Consider the following 16,246-nt stretch of genomic DNA (forward strand, 5'->3'; position numbering starts at 1 on the left):
CTCTTCGAGCGTGGGGCCGCCAATAGCTTTATGGCCCCAAAACACATCTACGTACATATATCCGGGTTTCACGTTCTACCGTCATCCACTAGCCGAAAGTCGCAGTGTAAAATTGTTAATACTCGAGAGCCTATATTACGTCTTAGTCTTTTAGCTTTGAAGTGGGAGCTAGCACACAAGAAAAGCCTTCAGGGGTTTCCAAGGATGATACTAGGGTCAGGTAAGCAGTTAGAAGACTTGGATTTGGGGGAAAGAAGCTTCTTTCTTATGTGCATCGACATTGGTTATCTTTCTTATAAGAGAACCCGTTGGGTCAATTCCCTCTTTGAAAACAGCTGCGTCAAAGCACTCAAAAAAGTGTAGTATTGATATTGGCAGGTTGATGGAGAACCTCCTTCTTCCCACCTATCAAAGAGAAACACCGTGATTAGAGGAATTAATGCTCCAGCCTTTTTATGGTCATAGCCCGCACTAATTGTCTAAAGAAATTTTTTGTTGGAATTTGATAATGTTGCTTGCATGGACGATGGACCCTATCGTGTGGCCCTTTTCCTAGTCACCAAAGGCCTGATAGTGGTGTAAGTGTGAGGTCCATACGTGACAAGTTCCAGCAAGTGGGTATGTGCTATATATTACACGAATTCCTGGTTCCGATTTCTGTATCAGGGTCTCTTTATTTTTCGGATTTGCTAATGGCATGGCGTAAACTGCATGTTGTCATCACTCCTGGTTAAGCTGCCATGTCCGGGAATTAGATATCGAACTTCCCAAGCTTGATGTCAGATTAGTACTCAATGTTTAGCACTTCCTGTTATATTTTGAGGCCTTCTCTACTTGACGCTGTGAAAGTTTTGATGATGTTGCTGGTGATGATGAAGTTGATTAAAACAGCAGACTAACTGCATGATTCGGATCGACTCATCTATGGGTGAGTTGAAACGTTGCTCGAAACTCTGTAATAGGTTTGGGAAAGTCAAGGTTTAGGCCATTGGTTGTGTCGTCTTGCCACGGTTTATTCGATCGCAGCCGAATTTATAATGCATGGATGAGACTTCTCAGCCCTCATCTAACAACTGCTTTAACATCATAATATGCAGGACGGGAGGATTATCTTCAAAGTGTGAGCATGAAAGAGGAGAACATTAGGATTGATACGAAGAAGCATTCCCGTGTAGAAATGTAATTTAAATTTTCCAAAACAAGAACAAGAATAGAATTGCGATGGGAACAAAACTTTCAGGGGATTTCGATGGTCTGGCCCCAGTTTTAAGCCTCAAAATGTCGCCCTTTTTGGCTCTTCGAACACCCAGCTTCAGTCTTTTCGAGAAAGACGCATAAGGAACAATCAAAATATAAAGTATAGGATGGCAGTTCTGAATCACAGATTAATGAACAATGCAAAGAGAATTCGGAAATTTCATGATCCAGTCCTCTCAACGAGAAGAGCATGAGACTACAATCCAATACAGGCATATAACCGCTCAACTCCACCTCTGACTGGTTTGTAAATTAGGCCCCATAGCCACCCTTGCTCCCTCTCTCAATGGGTTACAACACCTGATATTTTGTATTCTATAAAGTTTTTCACAAAACCAAATGATCAAACCCTCTCATTAACTTGCTAGATATGCATTCAGCGAATAATTCAATTGGGAGCTGAATTCAATGATGACAAACAAATACGCTGGCCACCAAACAATATATGACAGCAAAACTCAAGATACTAGCAGAGGCCAGAGAAAATAATTGAGAACTGACACATGAAAACTTTGAGACTTTGGCAGGGCAATGTTACATATATGAGCAGATAATGAAAAGGTGACATCATCTTCCTACTGTACGAACACCTTAATCTCTTCCATGTCATGCTGGAGCACAAATGTTCAAGCCTTCTTATCGGAGCGGTTAAGATTGAGATTAAACCATTTCTTTTTGTTGGATTTATCTTTCCCATCAACACTTACATCCTCTGCTGGGCTCTCAGACCTGATCTCTTCATTGGAATGTTTGCTGCTGCCACTAGCACTTCCACTGACACTGATAACAGTCCGTACAGTTGTAAACGAGGAGTGGATACTGTCCCTTTGTTTCAACAATTCATCAACCTGCAAAGAAATTGTGTACAGCCCACAAGCAAGTCACCAAGGGCAAGGATAATGATTAAGGTCATTTGATGCAGCAGGATACAGCAAGGAATTATCAGAGAGGATCTGAGGGTATAAGAATACAAGTAGTTTAACAGTTGTTAGTACGAGTAGTCATGTCAAGACACTGGCATAATTCATCATGGCTGGTCTTCATTAAGAATCAACCCTCAGTCAATAGTTTTTGCACTAATCATTTAATCAGCTTGTTTCCAATATCAACAGGTGCCTTGGTGCATCTTCTTGAAATGATAATGGGTTTAGTGCGAAATCAATATCAGGACAAAAGGGTTAATAGGAAACATAGAACAGCAATAGGCAACATGTAGTGATCATTGATGTCAACTGGGACTTAATTATATGCAAGAGAAAAGCTGTTGATGACAATTTAAACCGAATAAACCAAAGTAACTTTGATGAAATCGATAAGTGTTTCCAAAAAGTGTGATTTTTTTTTCACTTAGCTCTAGGAGAAAATTTTTGTGCACTAATATGCCTGCGATGTTCCGTGGACTATGGATATTGGGCAATCAAGAGGCTCGAATCTACAAAAACAGTGAGGCAAATACGGGTAAAAGTGTTGGTGCTTGGCACTTAAACGAATTGCAAGACAATTGAACCTAGGGTTGTTAAACCATTTGATGAACTTCATAAAATAGGTATCAAGATGAGCAATAAAAATTAAGGCCTCAAATCTTGGATGTATTTAAGGGTTAACGAAATGGGCAAAACCAAAAACAACATCAATGGAAGCAGCATGAAAGCCTACCAAAGGCTGAAAATGATACTGTAACATCATTCACAATTGAATCCAATCTGAGTTTTAGGTTCAGGGGGGAACCAGAAATACGCATTGCCTTATAGCTTTCTGCAGAGTTTGAAAATATATTCTACAATTTTTAGTGTTGAATATTCAACCCAAGAATAACCTCAACTTTTTGGAGGATAACAGAACACATGAAGAAGGTCCTGGGTTCTATTCTCCCAAAGAAACATGAATAAGATGACAATCTTCTTACCTTTAAGGTAGAGCAGAAATAGCGAGTTCTTTGGAGGATAAAAGAACTAGAGAGATATATTGAATTCTATTTTCACAAAAAAACATGAATAACATGACAATCTGATCACCCGTAAAATAGAGGAGAAATAATGAAAATAGGGATGTAGCATGAAGAGAAGAGGAACATGCACAGTTAGCAGCAGAGAAAGTAAAGATTAATACAGTCAGAGAAGAGTAAAGGAAATAAAAATACCCTTCTTTTATGACCCCAATCTAAATTTAATTAATTTGTTATCTAACAAAATCCCATAAGCATTTAAAGTCTTAAACACTATGAAAAGGGCCTTCCTACTTCTGAATTATATTAAGACAAAAAGGAGGTGGTTTATTAGCACCAGGACATAGGCAAATCAGAAACCATTTACAGAAATTTATCTAATAAAATAATAACATTATTATTATTATTGATGCTTACAGATTGCTTTTCTTCGCTATATCTGTTAGTCACTTCCTGAAAACGTGCCAAAGCCTACACAACAATGCAAAAATGGGTTAGAAGAGTTATCTCATGCTAAATTTGATATAAAAAAAAAAAATCATAGCTTCCTACTTTTCTATATTCTGTTTCAAACTGGCGGAGGTCATTTCTCTTGGATAAAATTTTAGCCTCAATCTCCTTGAGCTTCTGGGTTGTATCTTCATATGATTCTGCACACACAGCCTCAATGGTATAGGTGGCTGGTTTAAAAAAATTATCACCTGAAATAAATAGAAGAGATCAAATATCATAAGTCAACAGTTTCATATACTTTAAAATGAAAGATATAAAAAAAGAATGTCAGGAAGTTCACACCATAAACTGCAAATATGTGAGTGCCAGGTTTCAATTCAGACACTTCACAAGGTTGCAGACCTTCCAATCTTTTGAAAAAAGCAGCCTCTGGATCTTTGGCCATTGCTAACTGTACCAATGAAGAGTAAACTAACCATTAATCCCCAATTTTTTGCTTATAACCATGAGAAAAAATTGCCTACTAATTTGATGTGACAAAGCTCCATACCGCATTAACTGTTGAGTCCATACGGTAAACTTGAAAATGTAAAAAGTACATTCCAGCAGATGTTGTCTTGCCGGTCTTCTCACTATCCTCCTGAATGGGAAAGAGAGCTGGATGTTATATTAACTACAAAAGTATTTATGAGTCAAAAGCAGCACACTATGTTTGAGTGCAACAAAGTAACATGAGATATTTACATCTGTAGTTACCCCATTGTAAATTCTTCTTGTTATAGAATACCATCTAAATTCTAAACTTACAAACACAACTCAATTACCAGTACTGAAATAAAACAATAGATTGCCATTGAACCAACAAACTCATCTGTCATGAACAAAACAAGATCCAGAATTGAACTAAAACCAAATACAACCTGTTAATTGAAGATAATTTCCACTATGGAAAAATCTTATTGTTTCTGCTTTCTTGTATGAAGCATGTATTATTAACTTTCATATAAATAGTACAAATATACTTCTCAGAACACAGCAGTTTAAGGGTCCATACATGCATTAATATTTTAACATCAATTGACAATTACGTTGTAAATAAATTATATAGATTTGTTGTTGGTAGAAGATTGTCTCACCACAACTTATGAAGTGATTTGAACATTCAATAGGCCACCTTGGCAGGTACATTGACTATTAGATGGTCGTTTCACTATCATGGCCAACAGAATGGCAATGAAATTGAAAAAAATTTAGCTTAAAACACAGAATTACTAATTAGCTTATGTAAGGACTATATTATCACTAATTATATATACTATACAATAATTATATTATATAAATACATATGTACACACATACATACATATGTATGTATACGTATATATATACATATATATATGTACATATACATACATATAGTGCTAGTAAAATGTAAATTTGGACAGTTTATGTCAGTTCAACAATTACATTTGTTTTAGAATGATAATTCTTAATAGTCATTTGATTTAGTTCTCACTTTTCAGAAAGCAATGAATCTAAAATGTGTCAACTCACAAAGTTTGCAGGCTGGTTACAAGGGGCCAATCAGCCAACCATAATATTATTTCCAATCAAGACTATTGGTTTGAACTGTAAATGCGGCTAAACTTGAGTTGGGTCACTTCAAGCCAGTGATAGCATAGGTAAGTTACTAGCATATACTTATATGGGTACTTAGGTAAACTTTTGTTTTTATCCTACTTGCAGACTATCAGCTGTAACTTCTTTTAAGGCTGTGACATGGTGTCTAATCATCTGGTTAAGATGAATTATAGATTATTTTGGAGTACCTCCTTAATAAGCCAACATGATCAAGGAATATATATATATGTATGCATTCGTATAACATCTAAATAAAAATTTTCTGCTAAAAAGTTTGTGTTGTTTAGCAACTTTTTAAATGAAATGCTTTGAAGACTAGGATATGTGACTTTTCATACTAGATTTCAGATTTTAGCAATGTTTGGTATAAAAACATTTATGGTTAGGTGTGTTGACCCATTTTGCCTGTAAACAGAAGCAGTGAGGATAAGTTAGGTTAAGAAAAGGAAGGATAGCTAGGCCATAGACAGAGGAAGAGGAGGATGAGGAGATGGGAACTTGGATAAAGAGTTATGGGTTTCATTTGCATCATGCAGTAACTTCTCCATGTTCCTCAGATTAACATTTTGTGTTTCTGAATCTTATAGTCCATCCCAAGTTGATGTTTTATTCTACAAATTCCAAGGTACATGTCTTTTTCTAAAAAAAAATTGAAATCATTTGTAAGCACAATTATTGACCATTATGAGTTTAAATTATATCTTGTATTTTTTTAAAAAAACCTTGTAATCAATTTCAAACATAGGTATTGTTTTGAAAATCTAACAAAGACCTAGTCAATTTTCAAATCTCAGGGTTTTTTTAGTCTTTTGAATTTTATTACAATTCTAGGCTTATATTGTTTAAATGTTTAAACCACAAGATTATTTCCAAAACTCAGGGTTTCATTTGAATTTCTGGACTGTTAAGATTGCTTCAGTTTTTAAATCTCTTTCAGACTTTGAAATTCATAATTAATTGCAAAGATCAAGACATTCTTCTTTAAGGATTTCGTTTCTATGTTGGTTTGAAATTTATTTTTTTTATCTCCATTGAAAATTATGAATCATCAGTTTTTTAAATTGGTATTTTTGAACTTCAAAATGTTTTTGACTCGAGATTATATTTGTATTAGAACCTATTCTTAATCCATTATCTTCACAGGAGCATTCTAATGTAAGTTCCATGTAGCATTCGTGAAATTCTTTCAGCTCTGAAAAATAGTATAGAACTTGAAGGTTACATATGAAACTCTAGCCAAGTAGTATATTTGGCATCGTTTGAATTAGCGTTGGGGATTTATGTGGATCTCTAGCTAGGTGGTAAATGTTGTCTAAGTCTAATATGATCTCGAAGATTTATGCAGCAACATCCAGTTTATTGATGAGCATATATGTGGTCTCATCTTTATTAGCAACGAGGATTCATTTAGCATTGAGTGCATAAGCAGACATTTGTAAGAAAATGTAAAATCACATGAAAGATTAGAGTTTTCTGAATTTCAAAATGTGTTTTGGTCATTTGCAGTATCTCATTTATTATTAGAACAATGACCAATGGCATTTTTGTTATCAAACATTATCAATAAACATTTATTTGAACTTGCTAGTGGTAACTGACTTGAATGTTACATTTTAAACTTCATTAGTTTTCAAATGAAAACTTAAATTATTTTGACCATGCTAAAAGTTTGCTTGCTAAGAATTCATTTATAATACAATCCTTTCAAAGTGATTGACAAAGGATATAGTGCCTCTTGAAAAAAAGAGGAGTCAATGTTTTGAAGTAGCTTTTGGATCTAGTGTTTACTGGCACAACATCAGCACTACACTAGTTTGTGCCTTTATTTGTTGAAGGTGTAGTATTTTGTATAATAAGAAATGTTGAATTTCATAACTGGATTTTATTTAAGAATTATGGGTTAATAATACATTTTAAATATGCTCTATTTGATCTTATGATTTCTTGTGAGGTTAAATACTATTTATCGATTATGATACTCATATCACAAGATCAGGGTCTTTGATCGTGACAACCTCAATGAAATGCATTTTTAGGATGTGTTTGATGCACCAAACAGGCTAATTTTTACCAAGCAATCATGACCAACCTATAAATTAGGACAAAGGCCATCTTCATAGCAAAGATGAATTAAAAAAATTACTATGTTATTCTTCTATATTCACCCTTTCCTCTATTCTTCTTTTGGATGCATTTCTGATCAAGACTTGAGATTTCACCTCCATAATACATATATGATCCCCAGGAATCATTAATTTAAACTTAGTTTGATGCACCAAATATATTTTAGTTTCAGATATAAATATGAATTTGGATCTGAAATGAACATCAAATCACAATCTTGTGGAGATTGATCATGCCTATCCATCTAAATTTATAAAACCCTACCTAAGTATTCAAAAGAAGTGCAGATCTAGCTTAAGCTCGAAAGTAGAAACTTAACTCACCCTGACCATCTGGAATTCTAGCCTAAATTCCATGTCATGAGGAGAGAGAAAGAGAGTGAGAAAAGAGAACAAGGAGCTAAAGAAGAGGGGAGGTATTGGTAGACTATCTTACTAAGAACCTTCAATTTACGGTACCTATAACCAACATTTAAAAACAGACATTGGTAATGACACTTGAAACAGGTCCATAAGAAGAAATTCTTAAATATTGAATGGACCCATACCAAATGCAAGTACCAGTTCCATGTATCATTGTTGCTAGTGGAAGCCATGGGAGCTAGGGGTTTTGATTGACAAGTAACTTGCAATTGGCTAGGGGAAAAGTGTAGGTAGATGGACAAGCAAGCTAGATCATCCAACAAGGAATAGAAAGATGGGAGAGGGTTACGGGAAGAGAGGAGGAAACGAGATGCAAAGGAAAAGGGAAGGGGGAGGTGGGGCGAGAGAGAGAGAGAGTTGCGAGGACAAGAGGAAAGTAGTGGGGTGCTTTAGCTAGATACTAATTTTTGGCATGTCCAGTCATGATTCAAGGAGTCTTTTGACAAATAGTTGTGATTCCACAATTTGGTAAAATCTTGTGATTAGATATCTTACAAGGAGATCTTTTCTTGTCTAGATTGAGAATCAACAGTATTGTGTTTCACCATGTCACAGTATAATACCTTACTTTATATCATATTTGTTATATTAAACTAATATATTATAATATAATAATATATTATAGTATATTATATATGTTTTATCATATTTCATCTATTATATTATACTATATTATGTTAGACAACATTAACTTATATCAGTCATATCACATCATATTTTACAAGTTTTGAGCTTTCCCCAGGATTGGCTTGAGCTAAGGATGATTATTAATGTGACATATGCCCATATCAACCAGGGGCTATCATTATATGTGTATTATGCCGTATTGCCCCAATATTTAGCATGCACCAGCACGAAAAGATAAACAGGTCCATGAAAAGATTACCAGTGGGCATGTTATCATAAGCTAGTTAGTCCTTATTTTTCTTCCCCAACACAACAATTTTCTTTGCCATCATAACCAGTCAACTTGGTATCTACCGTAGACACAATACATGAGCACTTAATAATTGGCAACAGGCAGCTTCTGTCTGAACCAAATCAATCTCAGGATGGAAAATCTGGGTCCAGCCGTCCAACCAACATCCAACTAAAGCCTGATCAAGGGCCATCCCCAGCCCTATCGACGTACTTATAAAGGTAAACAGTTTTCATGAAATTTCCAAAACAATAGCATCAGCAAATAAGATAACGTGATTGACAATAGAGGTTAAATTTTATTGCAACCTTGGGGGAGTCCCCCCCCCCCCCCCCCAAAAAAAAAAAAAAGCATAAAATACAAGATGCAAATCTTACCAAAGAATCATATAGTCATATTTTATGATCATAAATAACTTTAGGAACAAGATTCAATAGCTATAAGAATTATAATCACCTGTAAAGCTAACCCATAACCTCCATTTGCTTCTTGTTCAAAGTAAAGAAGCTGTTGCAACAACAAAAGCAATGTCAGGTAAAAAAAAAATGTAAGTTCCACAAAAGAGTCGAAATTAGTGTATTAAAAATATCACAGCAAAAAAGGAAAAGAAAAGAAAGAAAATGATTGGATTCCATTAATTCTTTAACATCATACTGAAGACACAAATTGTTTATGGTAAAAACTTTATGTACCTTGAATTTACTTTGTGCAGCTGATGTAACTCTAATAACTATTCCTGCCTGGGATTGTTCATCATTAATTGTCACACCAAAAAAATGAGCACATTGTTTATCAACCTGCATTGGCATGAAAAGTTTTTTAAGAAAATTCCAATTTAAAAAAGAAAAGAAAAGAAATATTCATCTCAAGAGAAAGATCAGCAGATAAAGCACCTTTCCATTGACAGAGGTTCCAATAGGAAGTGGTCTGACCGTCACAGTTCCATTTAGAGCCTCTTCAAGAACAGTAGCAGAAACAGTAGTCTTGATAGGAACTCCCAGCTTGCTAATAATGTAAAAGAATCAGATACAGGCCTGCATGAAAACTCAACCAGATCTCATAATTTAACAATCACCTGAAAAGTGCTGCAAACATTGTATTGACAGTCCCAAGGTTGGACAAATCAATCTCCATATCCATGCCATCACTTTCTAAAGCCTGGGTCAAAATATATTGCATGAGTCACACCATAGCAATCTTTCAAGCATCAACCAGAGTAGGAACAAATTGTTGTTCAACACTAATTAGTGGCTCCAAAATCAAATGAAAAAGTGCAGTGAGCAAACTGGGGAAGAATAAAAAATAAATTAAACAACAAAAGTACATAACATGATTACAGGTTTGCTGAAAGAAATAGTTCTCATATCATGCATGAAGCAAAAGAAACTTCAAAAAAGTAGGCTAGAAGAATCAAAATCCTTCACATAAACTCACTGAGTTTGACATGCTCATACTTTTGTACACCCAAGTTTCCCTCAAATAATGCCCTCGCAATCTTGTGCCTTGTCACCATTGCACTGGGACAAAGCATCGTGTGCCCTGCACCATCCCAAGCATATGTCAGTGCGGTAGTTCATCTGTCCGTAACATTACGAATCTACTCTCCATTGTCTACAAGATTGGCTCCCTTGGGCAGCTCATCAAACATGTCCTTGGGTATTATAAGAAACTATTCACGGCCACCTTACCAAGCGTACATGCTGCCCATACTTATGATGATGACTGGAGAGGCTTAAGTTCACACGTTATGAACCTAGAGTAGTCAGCCTACCATATTGGCTGCCATGGTACACAATCTCCTAGCATCAACCATCCAATCAATTCTTCCATTGATGCTTCCAAATTATGCAATTTTTGTAGATGCATTAGCCACACTCTTAAGGAGTGGAGGTACCCCACAGCTAGATGTTAGTTTTGTAAGCGACCATAACTACTGCCTATTGTATGCCAGCTTCAGCTCCGCCTACCTTTCATTGGAATAAATGGCATAGATTGCTGAACAACTCAGTCAACTACTCCATAGTACTGCCATAACATTATTTGGACATGATTCATTGACTTTCTTGTCCTGTCTCCAACAATCCACTCAAATATTGGACTCCGGAGTTCTTCCCATCATATGACCCCGCTTATAATTTCTTAATACTTACTGCCAAGCACTTTAATATTCTGATGGAGCATAGTTCAATGATTTAGGATTAGATGAGTCTCTAACCTCAAATTTAGTTTTAGATTTTTTTCTCTATTTTCTGGCAGAGTTTTGATCATAGCTTTCTAAGATCGTACGATGAGATTACAAATGTTGTTTTAACTAAATTACAAATCTGCCTCAATGAGAGAATGAATTTATTTTGATAACTAATCTTGATCTAAAGGTGCAATGTGGAATTCAGGGTATAAATTTTCGTGCTTTTTACTCTTACGTTTAGTTATGGGTTAGAATAAAACTAATCAGACCAATGGTTTAGATTAATCTTGGTTTATTAGGAATTGAATCTTTAGGGCCTAGAGTGCACATGGTTCCAAGTCAATCCAAGAACCAAATTGAAGCAATCTCATTGGGTCAACTTGCTTCAGGTTTTATGACAGATCAGTTCAGTTGCAGTTCTTGTTTTAAAAACTTGGTTCAAGTGGTTCAGCTCCAAGTCAAATAGTTGAGTAACCAAATCTATCCAAACCGCACTTATACATGCATATCAAAAAGATGAATTATTAGCAATAAATACAGTTTAATCTGCATTTTGCCTAGGAAAAGTTTATTAAGAATTACATACTTCTACATGAAACAAGTCATGCTAATCCATCAGCACTTCAATGTTCCAAATTCCTTTTTCCCATACTCAATTTAGTTTTACAAAATCAATTGTCCTAGCATAAACTACATAGCCATGCATACCGATTGCAAAAATATGAATGCTTTATCATTGCATAATAATTATTTCAGTAAAAGATTACCTTAACCTCATTTTTTTTCTAAAGAAGATAAAGGAAACAGAATATTTTCACGGCTGATTTTGAATTAATGGGAATAAACAAATGCAGTTAATCACATGGAATTGATGCCGTAAGAGGGCATTCACCTCAAAGCCAGCAGTATCATATTGCCTTCTTTTCTCTGGATCCGATAAGATGCTATAGGAATATGCAACTTCTTTGAAAAGTTCTGAAGCTTCAGGGTTGCTCGCATTCTTGTCTGGATGATATCTGTTTATATCAGGATTTCAGTTATTTTCCTCTGAGATGCATAACCTATTTTTCTATAGCTAACTGCTTGAATTGCACATATGTCCAAGAAAATTGGCAATTTTATATCATAACTGACACAGTAAACTGCTGAGATGAAGATAAGGTGCAAGATGCAGTGTGATCATATAAGGGTAGAACTTTTGCATAATCAACATATGAACACCCAATGTACAAGTAAAATGTAAACAATAAATTCATTCACAACCATGTAAATGATGACCTGCAAGAGAAAAGTAACAACAAGTCATAACCATAATCAACAAGTCCTATCTACTTGGGAATATAGAACCTTCATTGTCATTCACTCCTTAAAAAGGCAAACTACATCATGAAAGAGAAATCGTTAAAACTGTTTCTCACAACTTTTGCACAGAAATTTTACATTTTCCAACTTCCATAATTACTCTATAAATTCATGGGCCAAGTCCAGTCTTGTCAGCATACAAGACTATTGACTCAAAAAAGGTTCACAATCTCGGTCCCGGACCATGCACCAATATCATCTTGGTACAGTGTCAGTTCAACGTACTGATAGTCGATACATTCACCATATTGGTTCGGTTCGGTATAGTATTGTATGCCCAGTATGCATCGGTATGGACCTGTGTGTCATACCATTAATTCAAGTGATCTCATCACTTCATCCAAAAATAAAACGGCTGGTGAACGTCCCATAATATATCTATTTGTCTCTTTACTTAGCAACAGACTCACATTTGGGTTCTCCTACTAACTCCTTTTATCTCTTTATTTGCTAGTGCTACTTAAAGAGTTAAAGCAACACCAGGTAGGGCTACAGGTTAATAAAAAAAAGGGCCCCAAAATTTCTTATTAATGGAACATTATATACTGGGTATGAATTTGGACAGAGGATCCCTTCAGGTCTCACATTTCTCCACTTGACCAGCACACTGACCAATCTGCATAAGGAGGGTGCTTAGGATTGCATAGCAAAATGGACAACCATTATGCAGTCAGGAGCATATTGAGACTGCATAGAACCTATGGCAAATGTCTTGGGAGTCGTATATGCATGCAACAACATAAACTGCTTTCTATAGCAGTGTTTTTTTGGATTCCCTTATCATGAATTCTCTAAAAGGGAGAAAAAAGTTCGTGAATTTCCATTTTGTACAATGTTAGCACTATTTGGTTGAGCCTTTCAAGTGCATTTATACCAGAATTTCTTTGAAAGCTTCACCTTCCATCCTTCATTGATTCCTAATTAAACGAACTAAGACACTTCCAATTATATTACTAATTCCAAAAGTTTGCTCATGCAGCGATTGGACAAATTCCAAAAGCACTTCTCCCCTTGGTTTACCATATACTTCACCATCCTTCCCCCCACCTACCAAATAACTTGCAACTTAACTCATTTAAACTAAGAGTTTACAGTGTAAACTACACTAAACATTTTGGCAAATAAATCCACAAGATTGAAATCCATATAGCTCATACTTGCTTGGTTAATGTTTTGATCTTTTACAATCTCATATGAAGACTGGCTTCACTCTTAAATCATTAAATGGCATACTAGTGGCACATCATCTGACCATGAATGGTTGCCAAATGCCTAACATGATGAGATCTAGAAGGACGAAGACAAGGTCAGATCAACATAAACTACTTTGATATTTATCTAGTTTATTTACTTTATATATATATCAACAACCAAGATGATAAGAGAAGAAAATAGAAGTGGATTACCAATGGAGTTGTATGCCCTAAAATCCACCTGTAGAGATGCTACCTAAGAATACATGCATATGTTTCACTTGTTGCATTTATGAAAATGGATGGATGCATTGTATCCTTGCCTTTCATATAGATTTACAATGTCCATAGATACTGTAACACAATATAGCCAAGTGGCTGGCAGTATGGCAGTATGGCTATGCACAAGAGGATCAAACTCTATATAACCCTGAAAGCTTGCTGACTGCCAAGGGTGAATTGGGGTACGTTGACAGCAATTCATAATTCAGGCCTGTAGTTATGTCAATCCCATTAGAAACTTGAATTTACATTACAAGAGGATCTTGCAAAGCTCAACATCGAAGCCACTGGACTATTTTTCCTAATAGGTAAGGTGCACTTGCAGATGCAAGGAAATGCCTAGATAACTCCCAGGGCTTAGAAAGCAGCCCACCAATAATTATCATATACATGATGTTGTTGATTTTGAGCTACCTAAGGTTATTATTTGTTATAGCCAAGCATAAGTTGTACTACAAACTGCTCAACCTGCGCAGTGATTTTCACAGTTCTATAATGAGTAGCAATTAGAACTGAGCTATTTCTGATATTTGTCAAACCACCTTATCATTCATCTCATTAATCAAAGGTTGCAGCATGAGGTGTGTGAGATATGTAGTAGAGCAAAGTCCATGCCAGCATGCTGCTCATCTTGTATATCCCAAGGGCATGATGTGCAACTGAAACAACATTCAATGATCAAATGGTCCAACAAGCATTAGACCTAACCAACTCCCTACGTGAGTAAATTCTTCATGTTAAAAGGTCTAAACTAGGTTATTCAATATAGTCTTTCAATTTCCAAGCCTTTAATATGTGTGTGCGTTTATGAGGATAGCATTGCTGACCTCATATTTGATGGATAAAGGGTTAGGTCATGGTGGTGGTGGTGGCAGGTGGTGATTTAGGATAGCATTAGGATGCTTTATGTCAGGAGCTTAGGATTTCACTACTGTCATGGGCCCAGATTAATTTATAACTCTTAGGAGTGGTAAAAAAGGCATATATAAGATTTGGCTCCAATTGTTTCCTTTCTTATAGAAATTCCAACTATCCTATTCCCCTCCACCTTTCTTCTTTTTCTTCCTCTGTTTCTTCTACCAAGCTTTTGAATCCATAACCTTGTAACTCAACTACTGGAGGCACCAATATTAACATGTGAGAGAGAACTATGGTTCTTTTGCATTCTAATGTAAGTAATGATTTCAGTGACAAGAAAAACCTAACAAAAATAGCTCATAGTAAGGATTCAAAATCTCCCTTCAGCACATCCCATGAATGCCAACGTAATCATTCATAAGTTGAGGAAAAAAACTAGTAATTACTTCCAGAAATAAATAATTGCCAGAAATTCCTCTCTCTGTATTTCAGATTCAACAAATTTTGCAGCAAGTAACTTTCTATAATAATTTGTCTAACTCTTCAATTTGTGTATGATTTGTATGATACTTCTCTCAGCATTCTCTTTCGCTTTTCTATTCAACCTTTCAACAAGGATTCGTTTTGCAAAATCATCAGAACTTATCACAAATTACATTTTTAATCATTCTTGCTAAAACAACCCTGCATGGAAGATCAAAAATGAGTTGCGTGATAGACAACAAACGCCTACGAAACATCAAATATTCAAAGCCAAAATTCCACATATGCTAAATAATCATTAGAAGAAAAGGGACAAAGATGAATTATTACTTGAGAGCAAGCTTCCTGTAGGCGGACTTGATCTCCTGATCCGACGAATCCCTCGAAACGCACAGCACCTCGTAGGGATCCCGACGGACGGCAGGCGCCGAAGGACCTTCCGACGCCATCCCCGAGGATCTCTCTCTACGTACCTTATCCCCCTCCCGATTCTCCTCAAATCTCAAATCTCCTTTCCCTTCCCTCCACCAGCCCTACAACCGCCGGAGTTCCGAATCCTCCCGGAAATCTACAGCGACCGCCCTATCGTGAACCGGGCCCAGCGGCGAAGAATCGAAACCGAAGCAGGACAGATCGAAAGGCGTACCTCGAATGGGATATCTCTGGCTGGCGGAATTGAACTGGGTGGAGCGAAAACGAAGAGGTTTCTTCTTCTTGTGTAGAGCAAGCTAATAAAATTTAATTTCTATTTTTATTATAGCTCCATAAATAGCGGCGCCTCTCGTTTCTCTCTCTTTCTCAGCTCTATATCTCTTCTCGCCTACCCTTCTTCCTCGCTTGGCGAGGAGGGTTGGGCCAGCGGATGAGGAACAAAAATCCTATTTTACCATATGCCCTCCTCCGGTATTCATCTTGCGGAAAAAATCCAAAAGTCCAACCCAAATTGTATGCATAAAAACAAAAAAAGGATGTCCTTTTTTTTCCTTTTTTTTATTTAGCCTCTCCGCCTATTCTAAGGTCTTTCAATTTTTTTTAAAAAAATTTATACTTAAAAATTTATAAAATCTAAAAACTAGAAAACTATATATCGGTATTGATGAACATTATGCTCTGGAAAGT

The 16,246-nt window shown here is 35.9% G+C and overlaps 1 protein-coding gene across 1 annotated transcript; it reads right to left on the minus strand.

Annotated features, from left to right (window-relative positions):
- Positions 1 to 1,415: 1,415 nt before the first annotated feature.
- On the minus strand, positions 1,416 to 16,013 carry LOC103717070 (chaperone protein dnaJ 15-like). Its single transcript, XM_026808437.2, has 12 exons — positions 15,774 to 16,013; positions 15,458 to 15,695; positions 11,842 to 11,965; positions 9,837 to 9,919; positions 9,655 to 9,766; positions 9,454 to 9,558; positions 9,218 to 9,268; positions 4,206 to 4,295; positions 3,998 to 4,106; positions 3,755 to 3,903; positions 3,620 to 3,673; positions 1,416 to 2,105 (listed from the first exon to the last, which is right to left on the minus strand). The coding sequence occupies exons 2-12, from the start codon at positions 15,574 to 15,576 to the stop codon at positions 1,884 to 1,886; spliced, it is 1,218 nt and encodes a 405-aa protein (XP_026664238.2). The 5' UTR covers positions 15,577 to 15,695; positions 15,774 to 16,013; the 3' UTR covers positions 1,416 to 1,883.
- Positions 16,014 to 16,246: the final 233 nt, after the last annotated feature.

This window comes from Phoenix dactylifera, chromosome 11, assembly GCF_009389715.1.
Source record: "Phoenix dactylifera cultivar Barhee BC4 chromosome 11, palm_55x_up_171113_PBpolish2nd_filt_p, whole genome shotgun sequence".
NCBI classification, from domain to species: Eukaryota; Viridiplantae; Streptophyta; class Magnoliopsida; order Arecales; family Arecaceae; genus Phoenix; species Phoenix dactylifera.